The sequence below is a fragment of the Schistocerca gregaria genome, chromosome 8, assembly GCF_023897955.1.
Source record: "Schistocerca gregaria isolate iqSchGreg1 chromosome 8, iqSchGreg1.2, whole genome shotgun sequence".
In the NCBI taxonomy this organism is placed as follows: domain Eukaryota; kingdom Metazoa; phylum Arthropoda; class Insecta; order Orthoptera; family Acrididae; genus Schistocerca; species Schistocerca gregaria.
This window is the reverse complement of record NC_064927.1, coordinates 209,345,091-209,361,242: the sequence shown is the minus strand read 5'-3', so window position 1 is coordinate 209,361,242 and position 16,152 is coordinate 209,345,091. Positions and strand designations below refer to the sequence as shown.

At 38.7% G+C, this 16,152-nt stretch overlaps 1 protein-coding gene across 2 annotated transcripts in view; it reads left to right on the top strand.

Moving 5' to 3' along the window:
- The first annotated feature begins 404 nt into the window (after nucleotides 1-404).
- LOC126284808 (spermine synthase-like) overlaps nucleotides 405-16,152 on the top strand; it is a 49,980-nt gene continuing 34,232 nt past the window's right edge. Inside the window, exons 1-6 of one of the 2 annotated variants that reach the window (XM_049983998.1) lie at nucleotides 405-454; nucleotides 761-926; nucleotides 1,018-1,238; nucleotides 10,914-11,025; nucleotides 12,354-12,476; nucleotides 12,630-12,784. In XM_049983998.1, coding sequence (XP_049839955.1) covers nucleotides 866-926; nucleotides 1,018-1,238; nucleotides 10,914-11,025; nucleotides 12,354-12,476; nucleotides 12,630-12,784 — 672 coding nt within the window. In that variant the 5' untranslated portion in view covers nucleotides 405-454; nucleotides 761-865. Of the gene's footprint in view, nucleotides 455-760; nucleotides 927-1,017; nucleotides 1,239-1,955; nucleotides 2,068-10,913; nucleotides 11,026-12,353; nucleotides 12,477-12,629; nucleotides 12,785-16,152 lie in introns of those variants that run through there. The other variant, XM_049984000.1, reaches the window with a different exon arrangement.

Here is a 16,152-nt window from a genome sequence, read left to right as displayed (position 1 = left end):
TTGGTTTCGTAGCATATTGCATATCTTTCATGTGATGGTTTTCTTCCACAAAAGAGGTCTAATATGTAAAAGCGAAAATGATTAAAGTTCCATAGCATTTGGATAAAGAAGAATCCTTTGCATAAGTAAGAACTTAAATTGATGCTATAGTTTCCGTTAAACAACCTCCCCAACATGAAAAAGTTTGCTCTGTTGAGAAACGGTTATTTGACACTTGCAAAGAATTATTGGCCAGGTAAAACAGCTCTAATATTCGCGCAAACTACGTTAACACTCCCATCAGGTAACGCGCCGATTGCAAACTTAGTTTCCGTATTGCCTTATAAACGTTTTGAAGAGTTTGTATGCATATATTTTCTCTGAGAAGTATCTTTCTATGTTTTGGAACGTATGGACGACACTTTCCGTACTGCATCATATCTCAACAGTGTTGTATACATACAGGCGTCTTCAGGTATATTTTGTGTATAAACGTCTTCTTCTTTAGTAAAGGCTACCTGTCCTAACCTCATGAAATGTGTTAAGTACGCTGTGTGCTGTATATTTTGGCCTATTGATTAGCAGTGTATTACCTTGACAAGTGTGAGATGATTCTTGGATGAATAAAGAGAAATAAATAAAACAAAAGTCAAAATCTGTCCAAGTTCCCGCCAGTGCTATACGCAGGCATGGGAAAACGGTCCCAAATTCAGTTCAAGATAGAATCTTTGACGTCAGAATTACATAACAATTTTTTTTTTTGGTTGGCCAAACATCGTAGGTTATCGGCGGGCTAACCTTGAATGGGCGGAATAAGAACTACCTTGCGCATAGCAGTTTAGAGGGACGCAAGATTTGATTCCGTACACCAATCACTGTTTCAAATATGGCTATTAACACGATTCTTTTAGACTTCTCTGTCAACCCTTCAGCTATCACAAATAAAGGTAAACCGAGGGACGAAAATTCGTTCGAGCTGTGAAGTTTTTCATGTGGTATAAGCAGGCTATTCATTATAATTGTTTTACTTTTGTACAGACGAAAGGAAGCTACTACAAGAAAATGTGGAAAGCGTCTTATTGGATTACCTACCTTCTTTAAAATTCAAACATTCTCTTGAAATTGGTGATACGTTTGTGTCCCTGTACGAAGCAGATAGAAACAGTTTAATTACGGTGAGAACCTTTGATAAAGGTCTTGTTGCGTGCAACATAGAATACTACAAGGACGACAACGAAAAGCCGTTGTTGACATTCGAGGTAAGCCCATGACGTGAACTTGTAAAGTAGTTTTAGTTTTTCAGGACCTCAGACTGATACAACATCTTAAATAAATTAAATTATTATTTTACCATAAATTCTCACAGCATGTGTTCAAAGTTGCAGTAGTATGTGGTACCCAGTATTGACGAAACTGCAGAGTGTCTTTTTACGGATAGCTACTTACCGGTGTAACGTCATGAGGGGGGGAAATACATAGATATGGAAGAGTCCATCTCAAGCCTCAAACATTGTTATCCTTAACCCCCTTTTTTCCTAATGCCATTACAGGTCCCTCACAGTCATTGAGTGCAGCACCAAGAGCTATGAAGACAATGAAGTATTTTGTTCATTATTCTGCCCAGTCTGGCAGCAGCAATTCTTACATGCCATTTAACCTCTTTGTTTAGTCCTTTGTAGTTTCAAGAAATCATCAAAGAAGCTGACTATACCTTTTATTTCCGCATCATGTAAAAGAAAAAAAGGTGTTACTGTAATGTATAACTTCAAATTTGTTTCTCACATGAAATTTTCTACCTGTTTTTAATACTTTTGAAAGAATAATCTTTAACAGTGGGCATTTTGTCAAAGTTACTTGATTCTTGAATGTAATACAACTAGCCATTTGTCATAAATCTAATGACAGTATTGTCCACTCACCAGGGTGTATTGGATCTGCACGTAGGGTTATGTTGTTAATGCCCCTGCACTTTGCAGCACGTGCGGGGCTTGGAGACGAGATTGCGGGCCAAGCTAGGTAGCTCCCGTAGCAAGGCATTTCCGGCCGTGAAGCGTGGAGCTGCCCTCGACGTTTACCTAACTACCTCAGGTAAGAGGCACTTGGGTGCCTCACCTATCTTGCATCTGGATGCTTGTTTATGCCCACTTTTCAGTAGAAATTACGCACTTCTGGGATCATGATTTACATAAGTGGGGAAATTTGTGACTTCCTCACCATAAATGGGCAACACCAATTGTAATACAGCATACTTATTAATTTTCCAATGCATATGCAATGAAATATGGTAATCAGCCAAAGGATTACTGAAACAGATTATTTCAGCAGATGCTAATTCATAGTTACTATCAGACTGCTTGGAATCAAATACTTTAAATTTTCTTTCAGTGCCTTGGTATGTGTCACGTATAACCTCTTAATATGGTGCCAAATAAATGCTCGTACACATACAGAATTGCAAACAATCTCACAGATGTCTCAGCAGACTTGAAGGGATTGTGAAGTTTTCTATGTGCACCTTTAAAGCAAAGTGTGTGAAATGTGCACTGTTATCAACTGGGTAACAACTTATGCAGGATGAATTATTTGCATGCGGAATAAACACAGATATGAACATATAACCTAAGAGTGTGTGATTGGGAAGTGTTGCTACATTTTTCATATGGCCAAATCGGATTCTTAAATCTTGGGTGATTTTTATGCAAAGCATTTTTTATTTTTTTTATTTTCTTTGCCCTTCTGCTCTCCCCCCCACCCCTCTTAACCTTGATGCCCTCTTGATTGCTGTGCATTTCTTATCTACTGTCACTGTAAATGTTTCACTATTTTTTAACTTGTCAAATCTTTTAAGTTAAAGAAATGGTTGTTGTATTACTGAAAAAGATTCTGTCTATGAGATAGCGAGAGATCTAGGTTAGTCTGGAAGGTGATAGAGGCAAAAGTTTTGTTGTGGACCCTGCTAGGTATTTTTCATGGATTATGTACAGTGTATGTACATAATAGGCATCACAATACTCATCAGAGACTTGTTCATTAGTTGTACCTAGTTTGTTTTCGGAATTTGCCTTCCAGTTTGTTTTGTGGCAGAGTCTGTTAAATATAGTATGAACATAAACATTAGGCTATTATACAGGTCATTCTATTACCACAACCTTGGGGGATTGACATTCATTGACTTTGTCAACTCTTAAAAATATTACCTTTCAACCTAACCTACACCTTGGGCTACACTACAGATCTGACACACCATTAAGATTCACTCTCTAGCTCATTTATCCTGTTGTTAATTTTGCTATAAATATATATTTTATTATCCAAATACTCATTAAAAAAGGTTGCAGATTTCTCCTGGAATGCACTTACAAACAGCTATGTTAAACTAAGGTGTATAGTGAACACTGTGCCAACATTTTTAATTTGCATTATCAATGCTGAATAGAAGTAGACCTGTTGACTACCTCTAAGCAGAAATTGGATAGCAGCTTTTGAAACTGGCATAGATTTACATGGACCGACAAACTGTTTAGTCTCAAATAGACATAACACTTTCTGGAAATTCTCAGTTAACACTTTTGTGTGCCATGGAAGATAAGTTTCACATTGCATGTATTTCTGTACAGCATTTAAGAGGATACGTGTGTTACCACTTCTGTACGCTCTTGGCATTTGGAGGCAGTCCACTGCACCAACTTTAGTTTCTGTTTGTTGTGACGTATAGCTTTCTGGATTGTGGGAAGTGTATATCTCACAAAACAATAGTGGGTTTATGGTTATTGGGAAATAACCACCAAAATAGTTTCTAGAAGGTGCTTGGGAGGTTTACTTACCACAAAATTAATCTGTCATTTGTGGTCCTTGGAAAGCATTCTTACCACCAACTTAAGCGTGTCCCAAACTTTTGGGAATATGCCTTACCAGCTCTGTCTGTGCCTGACATCTTGTAGTATTACACTGCACCAAGTGTAGGAAAACTGCTACAACAATCTGTGTGTCATCGGATCACTATTATTGTTGGAACACATTGATTGGCCTCTGCTGTATACATTATTGTGACCTGTATCATCTTTATTGCATGCTAAAGTTTCAAGGATTGTGTTCACATTGTGGTAAGTAAACTTTAATATAAGTAACAAATTTTTTTTTAAATAAAGTAAAAGAACACATAAAATAAAAACAACAAACTGTTCAGTATTTTTTATGTGCAATTGCAACACATAAGAGTACCTCTCAAAGGTCCAATGGTAATATATGTACCACCATAGTTTTTGTTCTTAAATGATAAAAACAATTATCAGAAAATATAGTCGGTTGATCACAATTCTAATAAAAGCAAAAGCATCATCTTTGCTGAGTTGCTACAAAAAATAAGTTGAAGCTACCAACACTGGACTTTGACCCACTAATTATGTTGTGGCATAACAAATGGTAAAACCCAACACTGACATATTTATTTTGCTTCTATACATTTTTTTTTGGAAATGTGGGTTATGGTGACAGACTAATCAGTAGCAATCCCACATGAGGTTAGATTGAAAGGCAGCTGCTTTTGAGTTGGTGAAGCCAATGAATTTTATATGAGAAAAAGTATAATTCTTGTTATGATGTGCATATTGAATTTTGATGGGTGTTTTAAGTTTGCCACTTTGTCATGTGTCACAGCAGTATTGGTAGGTATTTCTGTTTTTCTAATTTGTCTGTACTGCACTATCAGTTTCTAACCCACCCCTTGCTCCCCCTCACTCACACACACAATAGAATGTGTTTGAAAGTGTTGTATCTTCAAAAAATCTGTAATTGTTGTGTTGACTATCGTGTCAGACTGCACTGACTTCAAATGGGGGAATATTATTGTGGTGTAACTGTGAAAAGCCATTAATTTAATAGAAGCCTGTAGTTTTTTTATTTGGTGTCATGATAGTAAACAAAATTTTTGAAGGTACTTCAACTGTTACACAAAACTGAGGTGAAAATTAGAGGATTGATACTCTAGTAGGTCTACTGCCATAAAAGTGGTTACGGGTTTTACACACTGCTGAGCAAAACATTATGACCACCCTGCTAAATAGCTTGTGTCTGCCTTCAGACCGAAATACATCACTGATTCTGTGTATCAGGGACCCGACAGTTTGTTGGTAGATTAGTGGAGGTAAGTGGCACTAGGTGTCTACACACAGGTCATGTAATTCACATAAATAATGCGTCCACAGTGGTGCCTCCCAACAGAGAGCCAGTGGGTTCCATGGGATTTACATCAGGCGAATTTGGTCATCAAGCCATCAACATTAGTTCACTATAATGCTCCTTGAATCATTGTAGCACATTTTGGCTCTGAGGCACAGACACTTATCCTGCTGAAAGAGGACATCGCCATCAGGGAAGACATCAAGCATGAAGGGAGGCAGGTGGTTCGCAGCTGACAGCTTGTCTTCTATTACTACCACAGGTCCCATGCAAGTGCAAGAGAACGTTTCCCATAGTGCAATATTCCTCCTCCCCCCCCCCCCCCCCCCTCCCCAAACTTGCATCCATGCGACACTGCACGTTCATCTCAATGACAATGCTTGTGGAGAGAGCCACTGACATAGTGTAGCAAAAATGTGATTCACCCGAATAGCGGACATGTTTCCTGATGATCCTGTGCCCACATTGGATCGCCATGTGAACATGTAGGGGTGGTCTGCTGTGAAGCTCCATGTTCAACAGTGTATGATGAATGGCGCGCTCTGAAACACTTGTGCATGCACCATCATTGTGTACTTCTGGCAGAGATGCCACAGATCGCTGTCTATCCTCCTTTACAGAGCAGACTAGCTTTCAAACCCAACCTTTTGTGAAGAAATGTGGATATTCAATCATTTAGCACCTGGTGGTAGTTTCACTGTCCTCCAACCTCTATCAATTCTATAACAGTGGCACATGACTATTCGACTAGCCTCACCGTTTTTTAGATACTTGTTCACAGGCTCTGCATAACAGCAACCTACCCATTCTCAGAGTTGCTTATCTCAATGGATTTCACCATTTGCTGCCCATTTCTTCACATCACCATCTGTGTCTGCTTCACTTAAATACTTCTGTTACTGGATAACATACCACACTGCACCACCAGGTGTCATCAAAAGTTGTGGTCATACTGTTTTGGCTTATCAGAGTGTGTGTGTGTGTGTGTGTGTGTGTGTGTGTGTGTGTGTGTGTGTGTGTTGCCAATGACTGGAACACCACAAACAAAACCTTCACAGTTGAACTACTGCCAAATTTGTTGCAAAATAGAGGCATCAGTGGTACAAGGAATGGTGTAGACTACAAAGTTTACTTTCACTATTTTCCCTTTTGCATGACATGGAGGACAGCAGGTGGAAAAATCCAATACACACTTCTTGGCCTTCTAAGAGTGCTGTAGGTACAACTTTGGCCTAGATGCTTCCATTATCTCTGGTTCCTTGGGTCACATTCAAAGATGATGATTGGTGAAATTATTTTAGGTGACCATGTACAAGTGAAACAGGATTGCATGTTCCAAGATTATGTTGGCCTCATGTTCACAACTGAAACTGTCAGATTTTCTTGATTGACACGAGCATGAAATGTCTACAGTGGCTACTTGAACCACCAGATATAAATCTTGTTTTTGGTGTGTATTGGGAAAAGAATTAATGGCACATTATCGTCCATCGCCTTGCCATTGATAGAGCTCGTTTGTAATGAGCGGTAAAAAGTTTCATTGAGAATAACTAAGTCATTTATCTGTGTGCACCTTAGAATAATTCATGCAGTTGTGGCCCCAAATCATTGGACATAATTGTGCTAGACTTAAAGCTCTTAATGGGCAGAGAATTAGCCAAAAATAGGCATTGAGCTCGTCAGAGAGAAGAAATAGATGGTCGCCAAGCACATATTGTTTACAACCTCATTCCCAGTACAAATAACATTAGCAACAATGCTTTGTCAACTCTGTTTCCAGAATAATTACAGGCTTTTCAATGTGAGAGTTGGGAGGGATAGACATAGTATTGAGAGTGGCTTGACACCAGAATGCACCAGCTAATCGAAGGGGTGCAGCGGTAGTTATTTATGGAGACAGTGGTACCATAGAGGGGTGAATGTTACAGGCATTGACAACTGTTTCACTCATCTCGGCATCCTTGGTTTGGCAACCATAAACTACTTCAGAAATGTTTTGCAGCTACCCATCACTATGTTTATCGCCAAACATCTGATTATTCTTTTTCCTGGTGGGCTCTCATGTATGGGCAGACAGCAACGGAGCATAGGTTGGAAATCTGATGATACAGGAACATCCAATGCTGCAGTTTAGTCAGTATGGAAGAAACCACTGGGAATAGCTAAATGTGAGTCAAGTGGAATTTGTGGTAGTGGTCGTTAGCTTTGGCCAGTGCTTTAATTGTAATGGCATCTGTGAAATCACTTCTTGAGCATCGATAATGGAGCCATAAAACTTTAAGACTGCTCTGCCAATAAATTTCATAAAATTGTAGGTGCTTCATAGATCTATTTCCCTTAAGAATGGACTCTATAGCTACAGACAGACTGGAGTCATCCATTATATGGTAAATACCTATTTTTGAATGCTATTAACTGACTGTTCTCTGCTCAATTCTAGTGTGGACTAAGGCAATATAATATTTTTTCCAACTCATTTTCATACTGTACCTCTGCAACTCTTAGCTTTAAGTAGGAGTAAATGCTTTTCAAATACTGTGTTGGTCTTGTTTTAGCCTTTCTTAAAACATAGATCCAGTGCCGCAGTGTTGCAGTGCGATACTGGCAGTAGTCTTGTTATATGGCAGTACGAACTGCATGCAGTGTGCTGTGGTGATAGAGGTGCAGATTTGTCAAATGATTATGTGCACCAATCCAGAAAGTCCAAAAAAAGGGGGCAACTAGTGAAGTGGGGTAAGTTAGGAACACTCTATAAAGGCAGTGGAGTTCTACATAAGCTGTTCAAACATGATGTGCAGTGGATAAATGCGTTTCATTTTGAAAGATTACAGGGTTGCTCAAAGATTCCAGGAAAAGTTATTTTCCTGTAGACCCATGATGAAATTTTTTTTATACATAATTGTCATTTTTACTGTTACTACACACAAAACTCTTCAGGCTTAAGTAGTTGATGCTAGACAAACACAGTGTGCACCCAGAGAATTAAGACATGAATTGTCCGAGCGAAGCCTTTTTACATCAGGGACACAGTGATACACTTGGAACATGCTGGAGTTGAGATTTGGGTAGTTGTACTGAATGTTCAACGTGTTGTCACCTTGATCACTTTTGTGCTCAGTACAGTAAACTTCAACCAAAGCAACACCTATGATTACCCTACTACATACTGTCGTGACCATCAGAAAACAGGCAGCTTGCTTCGCTTACCCCAGATTATCAAGATAAAGAAAAGCACAGTAAATGTGACACAGAGATTTCAGTAACATGTGTGCAAAATGGCTCCTGATACATTACCTCAGCTCTCTTAGTTAAATCCGCATCAAAATTTACTGAATACTTTCCATGGAATCCAATTGTACCTACTATGTGTTTTAATTTCATGACCATAAGTAACTTTGTAGCTTCTTGTAATAAGCCTCGAATTAATATGAAAGTAGTACTGGTAGTTAACATTCATGTTAACAGTTACTGTAATTGACGTTCCTTCATGGAAGATATATTGGCAGAGTTCATGTGGTGCTGAGACTATGCCTGATTTTCCATTGTTTCAGAACTTCTCCAAGACATTCTCTGTGAAATAAAGTTAGTAGATATCCCATTATAGTCAAAATTCTAATTTATCATCACCAGCCCAATTAAGCAAAAACATAATTTCGTAATTCACAGCTTATATTTCACCCTCTGCAAGACACCGGTTGAAAGGATCATGCAAAAGTAATTTAAGTACTGTCTTGAGGATCATGCTGTGACATAATTTATATTTTCTGCAAGGAATATGCAGCCCTTAAATTTCAAAAGGCCTCATCTATTTCACATTTAACAGCTTTCTGTTGTGGCTAAAATCTTTCAGATTCACTGTTGGACTACATCAGACGTAACAGTTTTCCGCTACAGCTCCGATGTTAGGCAATGCCTGACACATTTCCATTAGTGTAAAATAAATAAGAGCTTGGGAAAATGCAGCAGGTATAATAATTGGATTGAAAAGAGTTAATAGAAGCTTTGCACCAAAGTGCTGTATAGTTTCAGCTGCATGGATGACAAATGTCTTGTAGTTGCTGACTTCAGCACTAATGGGGCTTATGTGTTTCATCTATGCAGAGCACTGTGGAAGTAACTCAACCAGTTATAAAGATTATTCATTTGTTGAAAATTGTAATAATTAAACAGTAGACGTACAAAACTAAATGCTCCGTATACTTAGGATTCTTGGCATTTCTGTTTGTACTCTGTAGTCAGTGAAAAAACTAAAACAGCCTAATTATTGGCACACACAGAGTCTCTCTCTCTCTCTCTCTCTCTCTCTCTCTCTCTCTCCCCCCCCCCCCCTCCCTCTCGTTACCTGCTCTCATTATATGAAACATATATATCTATGAAAGTGATAAAATGCCATTAATTCTTTTTTAGTAAAATCTACTCCGAGTCTTCCACTTGATTCAGTCTTCGTGGGCTTTTAAGCAACCATGCACCTGTTAGTCATGAAAGCCTATGCTGACAACTGAATGTGATGGATGTAATGGCAGCTGGAGTCCTAAAAAGATTTAATTAATTATATTGTTGCAGAATAGATCATTATCTTTTTTTTTAAGGGAAGGGGTATATGTAAGTATGGTTTGCTTGACCATTGTCTTGCAGTCTTTGTGCAGTTTAGTGTGTGAATTTCTTTCAGTTTTCTTGGGGATATCCAGTGGCCAGACCCTTTCTTTTAATGTTTTGTAAGACAGTGTCAAAAGAATTAAGGAAAATACCATTTTTCCACGAAAGTTACATCCACAGACCTTTTCCATTTTTATTTGACTTGTAATATTTGTTATCATGTCAGTTCAAAACTTTAGAACACTTGTTTTATCATAAATTATTTACTTGACCATAACTTGATAAGCATTTGTAATGTTACCCATAGTTATGTCTCTCCTCTGCTGTTACTGCTATAGGATAATTCTTAAGTATGTGACAGGGGCAGCTCATATATAGCTCTTGTCGATTAACTTGTCACTTGAAACTTGAAAATTCTGGAACTTGGGAAACATCCCCCAGGCTGTGGCTAATCAGTGTCTCCACAATATCCTTTCTTCCAGAAGTGCTGATCTTTTAAGTATCGCAGGAGAGCTTCTGTGAAGTATGGAAAGTAGGAGAAAAGGTACTGGGGGAAGTAGAGCTGTAAGGATGGGTTGTGAGTTGTTCTTGGGTGGCTCAGAGTAGAGCACTTGATTGCAAAAGGCAGAGGCCCCAAGATGGAGTCTCAGTCTGCCACACAGTTTTAATCTGACAGGAAGTTTCATATCACCACACGCTCCGGTGCAGAATGAAAATTTAATTCTGAGAACTTGTCATTCTTTTAACTTCATGTCCACAAGTTGTCATAAAGTGAGCAGCATGCATGCATAAGTGATTTGAATGATTTACCTTGTGGAAATGTAATTATAGTTTCATATGTAAAATTATCATGAAATGAGGAATGTGATTTAGTTTGGCAAGTTGTTTTTGTTTGAAATGAAAAATCCAGTGTTAAGTACTATTTGCATGTCAGCACTTAGATCACTACACAATGTAGTAGTGCTTCGGGAAGTTGCTCTTGTACTTTATACTGAAGTGAGAAGAAATCTACTCACAATTTAAAAGAACATAGAGCATCCTTATCCAGAACAAATACCAATTTTATGCATGTTGTATTTGCATGTTGCATTGTTAACTTTATTGAATGTAAAATAGTTGAATGTTTTGGTTTGTTTTCCCTACGCTTGCTTTTGTTACAGCTGACTCACAAGCTCGAGAAATCTTTAAGAGAAAAATGCCAAGGCAAGAGAAGTCATGCTTTTCCAGCTATAAAACGTGGAGGTATCGTTGATAGATATTTCCCAACAGCAGGTAAGATAGTGGGTGCTTGCAGATAAGGAAGCCAGTTGTAGAATAGAACGAATATTTTATTCAGAGGTATCTGAATTGCCATACTTGAAAAACCTGTCATGTCGCTTGTGAACTACTTGTGTTAAGAACTGAGTGTAACTGTCAATTAGAGTAATGAGGATCAGTGAACCAGGTACGTTCTTACATTAAACTGCTGCCACAGCTCTCTCTCTCTCTCTCTCTCTCTCTCTCTCTCTCTCTCTCTCTCTGTCTCTCTCTCTTCCTTCCTTCCTTCCTTCCTTCCTTCCTTCCTCCCTCCCCACTCCCTCTTTCCCCTTCCCCCAAAGCTTCCTGCTCCATCTTTTCTCCATTGTTCATATTTATTTTGTACAAATTAACCAGCAACAACAATTTTAATCCCTTTTTCAGCATGTTCTCAGTCATTTAATTAAAGCATGCTGCATAACACACTGGTATATTATAAATACATATATTTGTAACTATGAATTATGCCCATAGCACACTGTTCCTTGTAAATAAAATTAAATCTGTGCAATAAAGGAACTGCTTTTGTTTGTTAATTTATAGTAAACTCTTTTGGTAAGTTTTAGTTCATTTTGTTTGTTCTAAATCTTATTGCAGCCTGCATGAATAGCTGATATGTTTAATTTTTTGCTCTGCAGTGCTTATTATTTGCACAATATGAAAAAAATGTTTTATAATAATTGGAGTTGCATGAGGCTGTTATCTTTCATCAGTACCTGAATAATTGCTCTTAAAGACATCTTAATGGGAATGTTCAACACTGAATGTTGAACATCAAGCTTTGGTGATTAAAGTGTGAGGTGACGAAAGAGCAGAAGGGAAGGAGATAATTTGGTAAATAGAAGGGAAATGTTGGCAAGTTTTTCAGGCATTGTGCTATATAATGTTGCTATACTCAGTGGTATTTTGAAGCATCTTCTAGCTGTCTAAGATGACTCTTGGTGAAGAAACCCAGAGCCATTCAGTGTAATGCTAGAGTGTCAGTGAACTCTCATTGTTATATCTCCAACGTGACAAAAATCGGGAAATCCAGTGTATGTTGTCAAGATTGTTAGCCGAACTGAAACATTAGAATTCTGCAATTTTTATGCTTAAAAATCGAATGCTTGCTTGCTTCAGCATAGTTGACATGTCATGAAGTTATATACTGGATCTCTCCCCCCTCCATGAGTGATAGATGACAATGAAACTTTGCTGACACTTAAGCAATGCAATGAATGACATTGCACCAACAAATTATATACTTATTTAGAAAGACAGAAGTGGTCCACTTTTTATTTCTGATCATTAATTTCATTTTGCAGATGAACGTATTTTGGAGTATGACATAGATGAGGTTCTGTATGAAGAGAGATCGCCATACCAGAAAATACAGATCGTTCATTCTCGTAGCCTGGGAAATCTCTTGGTTCTGGATGATCTTCAAAGTATGTAAAAAACAATTAATACAAGTTGGTGTCAGAAATAATTTACTTTTAGACATGTAAATTAAATTAATGCTTTGCTATTTTATTTTGTTGTAGTGGTAATTTTATTTTACACTGAACATAAACTAATAACATTGTTTCTGTCATATCAAGATATGTCAGAGAGTGACCTGGTGTACACTGAGACATTAATGCAGAGGGGCAAGGAGAGCTATGCAGGAAAAGAAATAATTATTTTAGGTGGCGGAGATGGAGCTCTTTTATGGGAACTTCTTAAAGAGAATCCAAAATTTGTTACAATGGTGGAGGTAAGTTATGAGATTTTACTGTTATTGTACAGTTTTGATTTCATTGAAAATAATAGCATCCTGCACTTGTAGAACATCTTATTTTTATACTAAGAGTTTGATTACTAAATTTAAAAACTTGATCTTATTTAATTAGAACTTAAATGTATGGTTATCCCTAATCTACAGAATTAAAATAGTGTTAGTTGATCCTATGTTAAGTATTTTGACATAAACAACCAGCGGTCAGAAATGAATATTTCAAGAAGTAAAATATTTTCATTGCACAGTGTGACTGGTGGAACTGATAAGTTTCATAACAGATTGGATACAGTGTCAGCATCAGTGACACTACCTTCAAAAAAATTTCCCCCATTCTCTGTGATGTTTCAGTGGTTGATTGTTACCTGTGCAGTTACATGATTTTATTGGTGTTGGTGAATAGAACTCAAATTGAAACTGACAGTTAACAAGTTGATTAGCACCTAGGTGCATATCTTGCAGTGTGACAGACAAGGATATTTGTCAAGGGAATGGTCCAGTTTGACATTTCAAAATCTACCCTGAAATTTCTTACATAGGAAGAACACACTGAAAGAAACACAGCGTCAAAATTTTATTTGTGAAGAAGTTGGTTTCTCTCTCCCTCTCCCTCTCCCTCTCCCTCTCCCTCTCCCTCTCCCTCTCCCTCTCCCTCTCCCTCTCCCTCTCCCTCTCCCTCTCCCTCTCCCTCTCCCTCTCCCTCTCCCTCTCCCTCTCCCTCTCCCTCTCCCTCTCCCTCTCCCTCTCCCTCTCCCTCTCCCTCTCCCTCTCCCTCTCCCTCTCCCTCTCCCTCTCCCTCTCCCTCTCCCTCTCCCTCTCCCTCTCCCTCTCCCTCTCCCTCTCCCTCTCCCTCTCCCTCTCCCTCTCCCTCTCCCTCTCCCTCTCCCTCTCCCTCTCCCTCTCCCTCTCCCTCTCCCTCTCCCTCTCCCTCTCCCTCTCCCTCTCCCTCTCCCTCTCCCTCTCCCTCTCCCTCTCCCTCTCCCTCTCCCTCTCCCTCTCCCTCTCCCTCTACCTCTACCTCTACCTCTACCTCTACCTCTACCTCTACCTCTACCTCTACCTCTACCTCTACCTCTACCTCTACCTCTACCTCTACCTCTACCTCTACCTCTACCTCTACCTCTACCTCTACCTCTACCTCTACCTCTACCTCTACCTCTACCTCTCCCTCTACCTCTACCTCTACCTCTCCCCCCCTCCCACACAAAGGACTACAGTAACAGCAGTTTGTATAGCTCTTCCTTCCTAATGCACAAATTGGTGAATGAGAATAAGGAGAACAAAAAGAAGCTGTGACAATGTAGTGAAAAAAACCAGAGTGCACATACACAAATTTTAAGGACCTACAATTCATTGCAGATGTAATTCTTACAATGGTGCCTAGCAGAGGAAATAAAACCAAGGTAATGACTGTACACAACTTGTATCAGTTGGGATTTCAATTTGTGGAAATGAAATATTTCTTGCATATATGTCCTTTATAATTCCTTTAGCACAGTTCTTACGACAATTTTTGAATAGTGTACATTTTACAATGAAATGCCTTGTTTATTCCCTGTGCTTGATGCAAAAATGCGGAGTGCCTTTTGAATGACAAAAACTTATCCTTGCACCAGACACACTTGACAAAATAAAAACTATTGCATTCAAACAGTTGACATAAATTTTAAGTTCCATTTAGACAGAACTGGGACAGAGTAAGAAATGATCCCAGCCATTGCTTGCACTGCATACCATGCGTACTCAATCAGATTTGTAAAACATAGCAAAGCAAACTGACAATGGAAAAAATAATTGCAATTTAAGAACACTGTTCCATTAATAAAACTGAAATGATTAAATTATCAGAAATTATATTGTGCAACAATTTTGTGAAAAATGCTTTCCATTCTTGAAAAAATTCTTTATCAAGTAGTTGAATAACATTCATTGTTTCAAGTGAAATCTATGCTATATCAACAACCTTTTCTTTGTTGTCCTTGAAAATAGTGGTGTCATTATATCTTGGCCAAGGGCCCAATAAAAACAATTATTTTCTGAATGAAATGTTGAGTTGATCTTTCCCTTTTTCCCTGATTTTGATACATAGATTAAAAGTCCTTTTTTACTTTTTGGCCAAATTTGCTGTGAGGTTCCTGAAGACTGATATAAAGCCATGGAAACAGTAATCTACTCATACTTGTCAATGGCATTATTGTATATGCATTGATATACCGCACAACCAACTGCCTTCCTCCTCCTCCTCCTCCCCCCCCCCTCCCCCCCACTCCATGAAACAAGACCAGCTCTGCACATTACTTAAATATTTTCATCCCCCTTCCTTAAACCAAAAATTCGACAGCCATTTCTTTATCCCTGAAAGCTACTATAGTACACATTTTCTGTGGGCTTGTTCCAGACTCTTAGTGGCACAACTATTGCATTTGAACCACAATTTACAGGATTGTCAGGTTTTTCCTATTTATTCTAATGTTTCCATCTGTTTATGACAGAATGTCGCCATCATTTGAATGAAAGTCCAAGAAATTAGCTGGCAAATAACATGCACATGTCTTTAGCAGAAGTAGGCAGTTTCTGTATACTAAATTCATTTTTCATCTTTCCAAGATTGAGAATGTAAACTGGATTCCACGTTAATGTGAAACACAGGAACCTGCACAAAAATAGCACCTGTCAGTTAGGCAGTCAGTTAGGGGGTGCTTCTATTTCTGCAACAGCACAGGCGAGTACAGCATTCATTGGTGAATTATTTTTACAAGTTCTGACCAGGAGTGACTCATTTTTTGCTACATATGTGGTTGCTATTTTAATTTTTAAGTTTCTTGCATGTTTGTGTGCTTACTGGGCAGCGTCTTGCATTTTAATAACTGTTTTGTGTAAATTTCCACTGTCTTCAGTACGAATAGGAACTGTCTTTACTGTGTTTGGATGCAGGCTGAGCTGATGACCCTTCACAGCTCTACGTGGTGGTGGCTGGGTTATGCAGCTTGAAGCTGTTGCCCGGTGGACATATTGTGGGCATCCTATGGATGTACAGCAAGTCTGAGGTTGACCCCCTCACCCATTGTCCAGTGGGAGGTCCCAAGATGTAGCAAACAATGAAAGGCTTTCCAAAGAACCAATCAAAAGACCTCAGCAATGCACTGACAAACATGTTTAAGGCGCTATCTGTGGCTGACAAAGATCCTGAGCCAGATGCACTCACTTGCTCCATTTTAGAGGAAGCCTCTCAGCCCACAAGATCCAGGTAGTCACACAGGAGGAATTATTGGTAGTTGGGAGCTCCAATGTTAGACATGTAATGGGACCCTTCGGAACATGGCTACCAAGGGACGGAAGTAGTACAG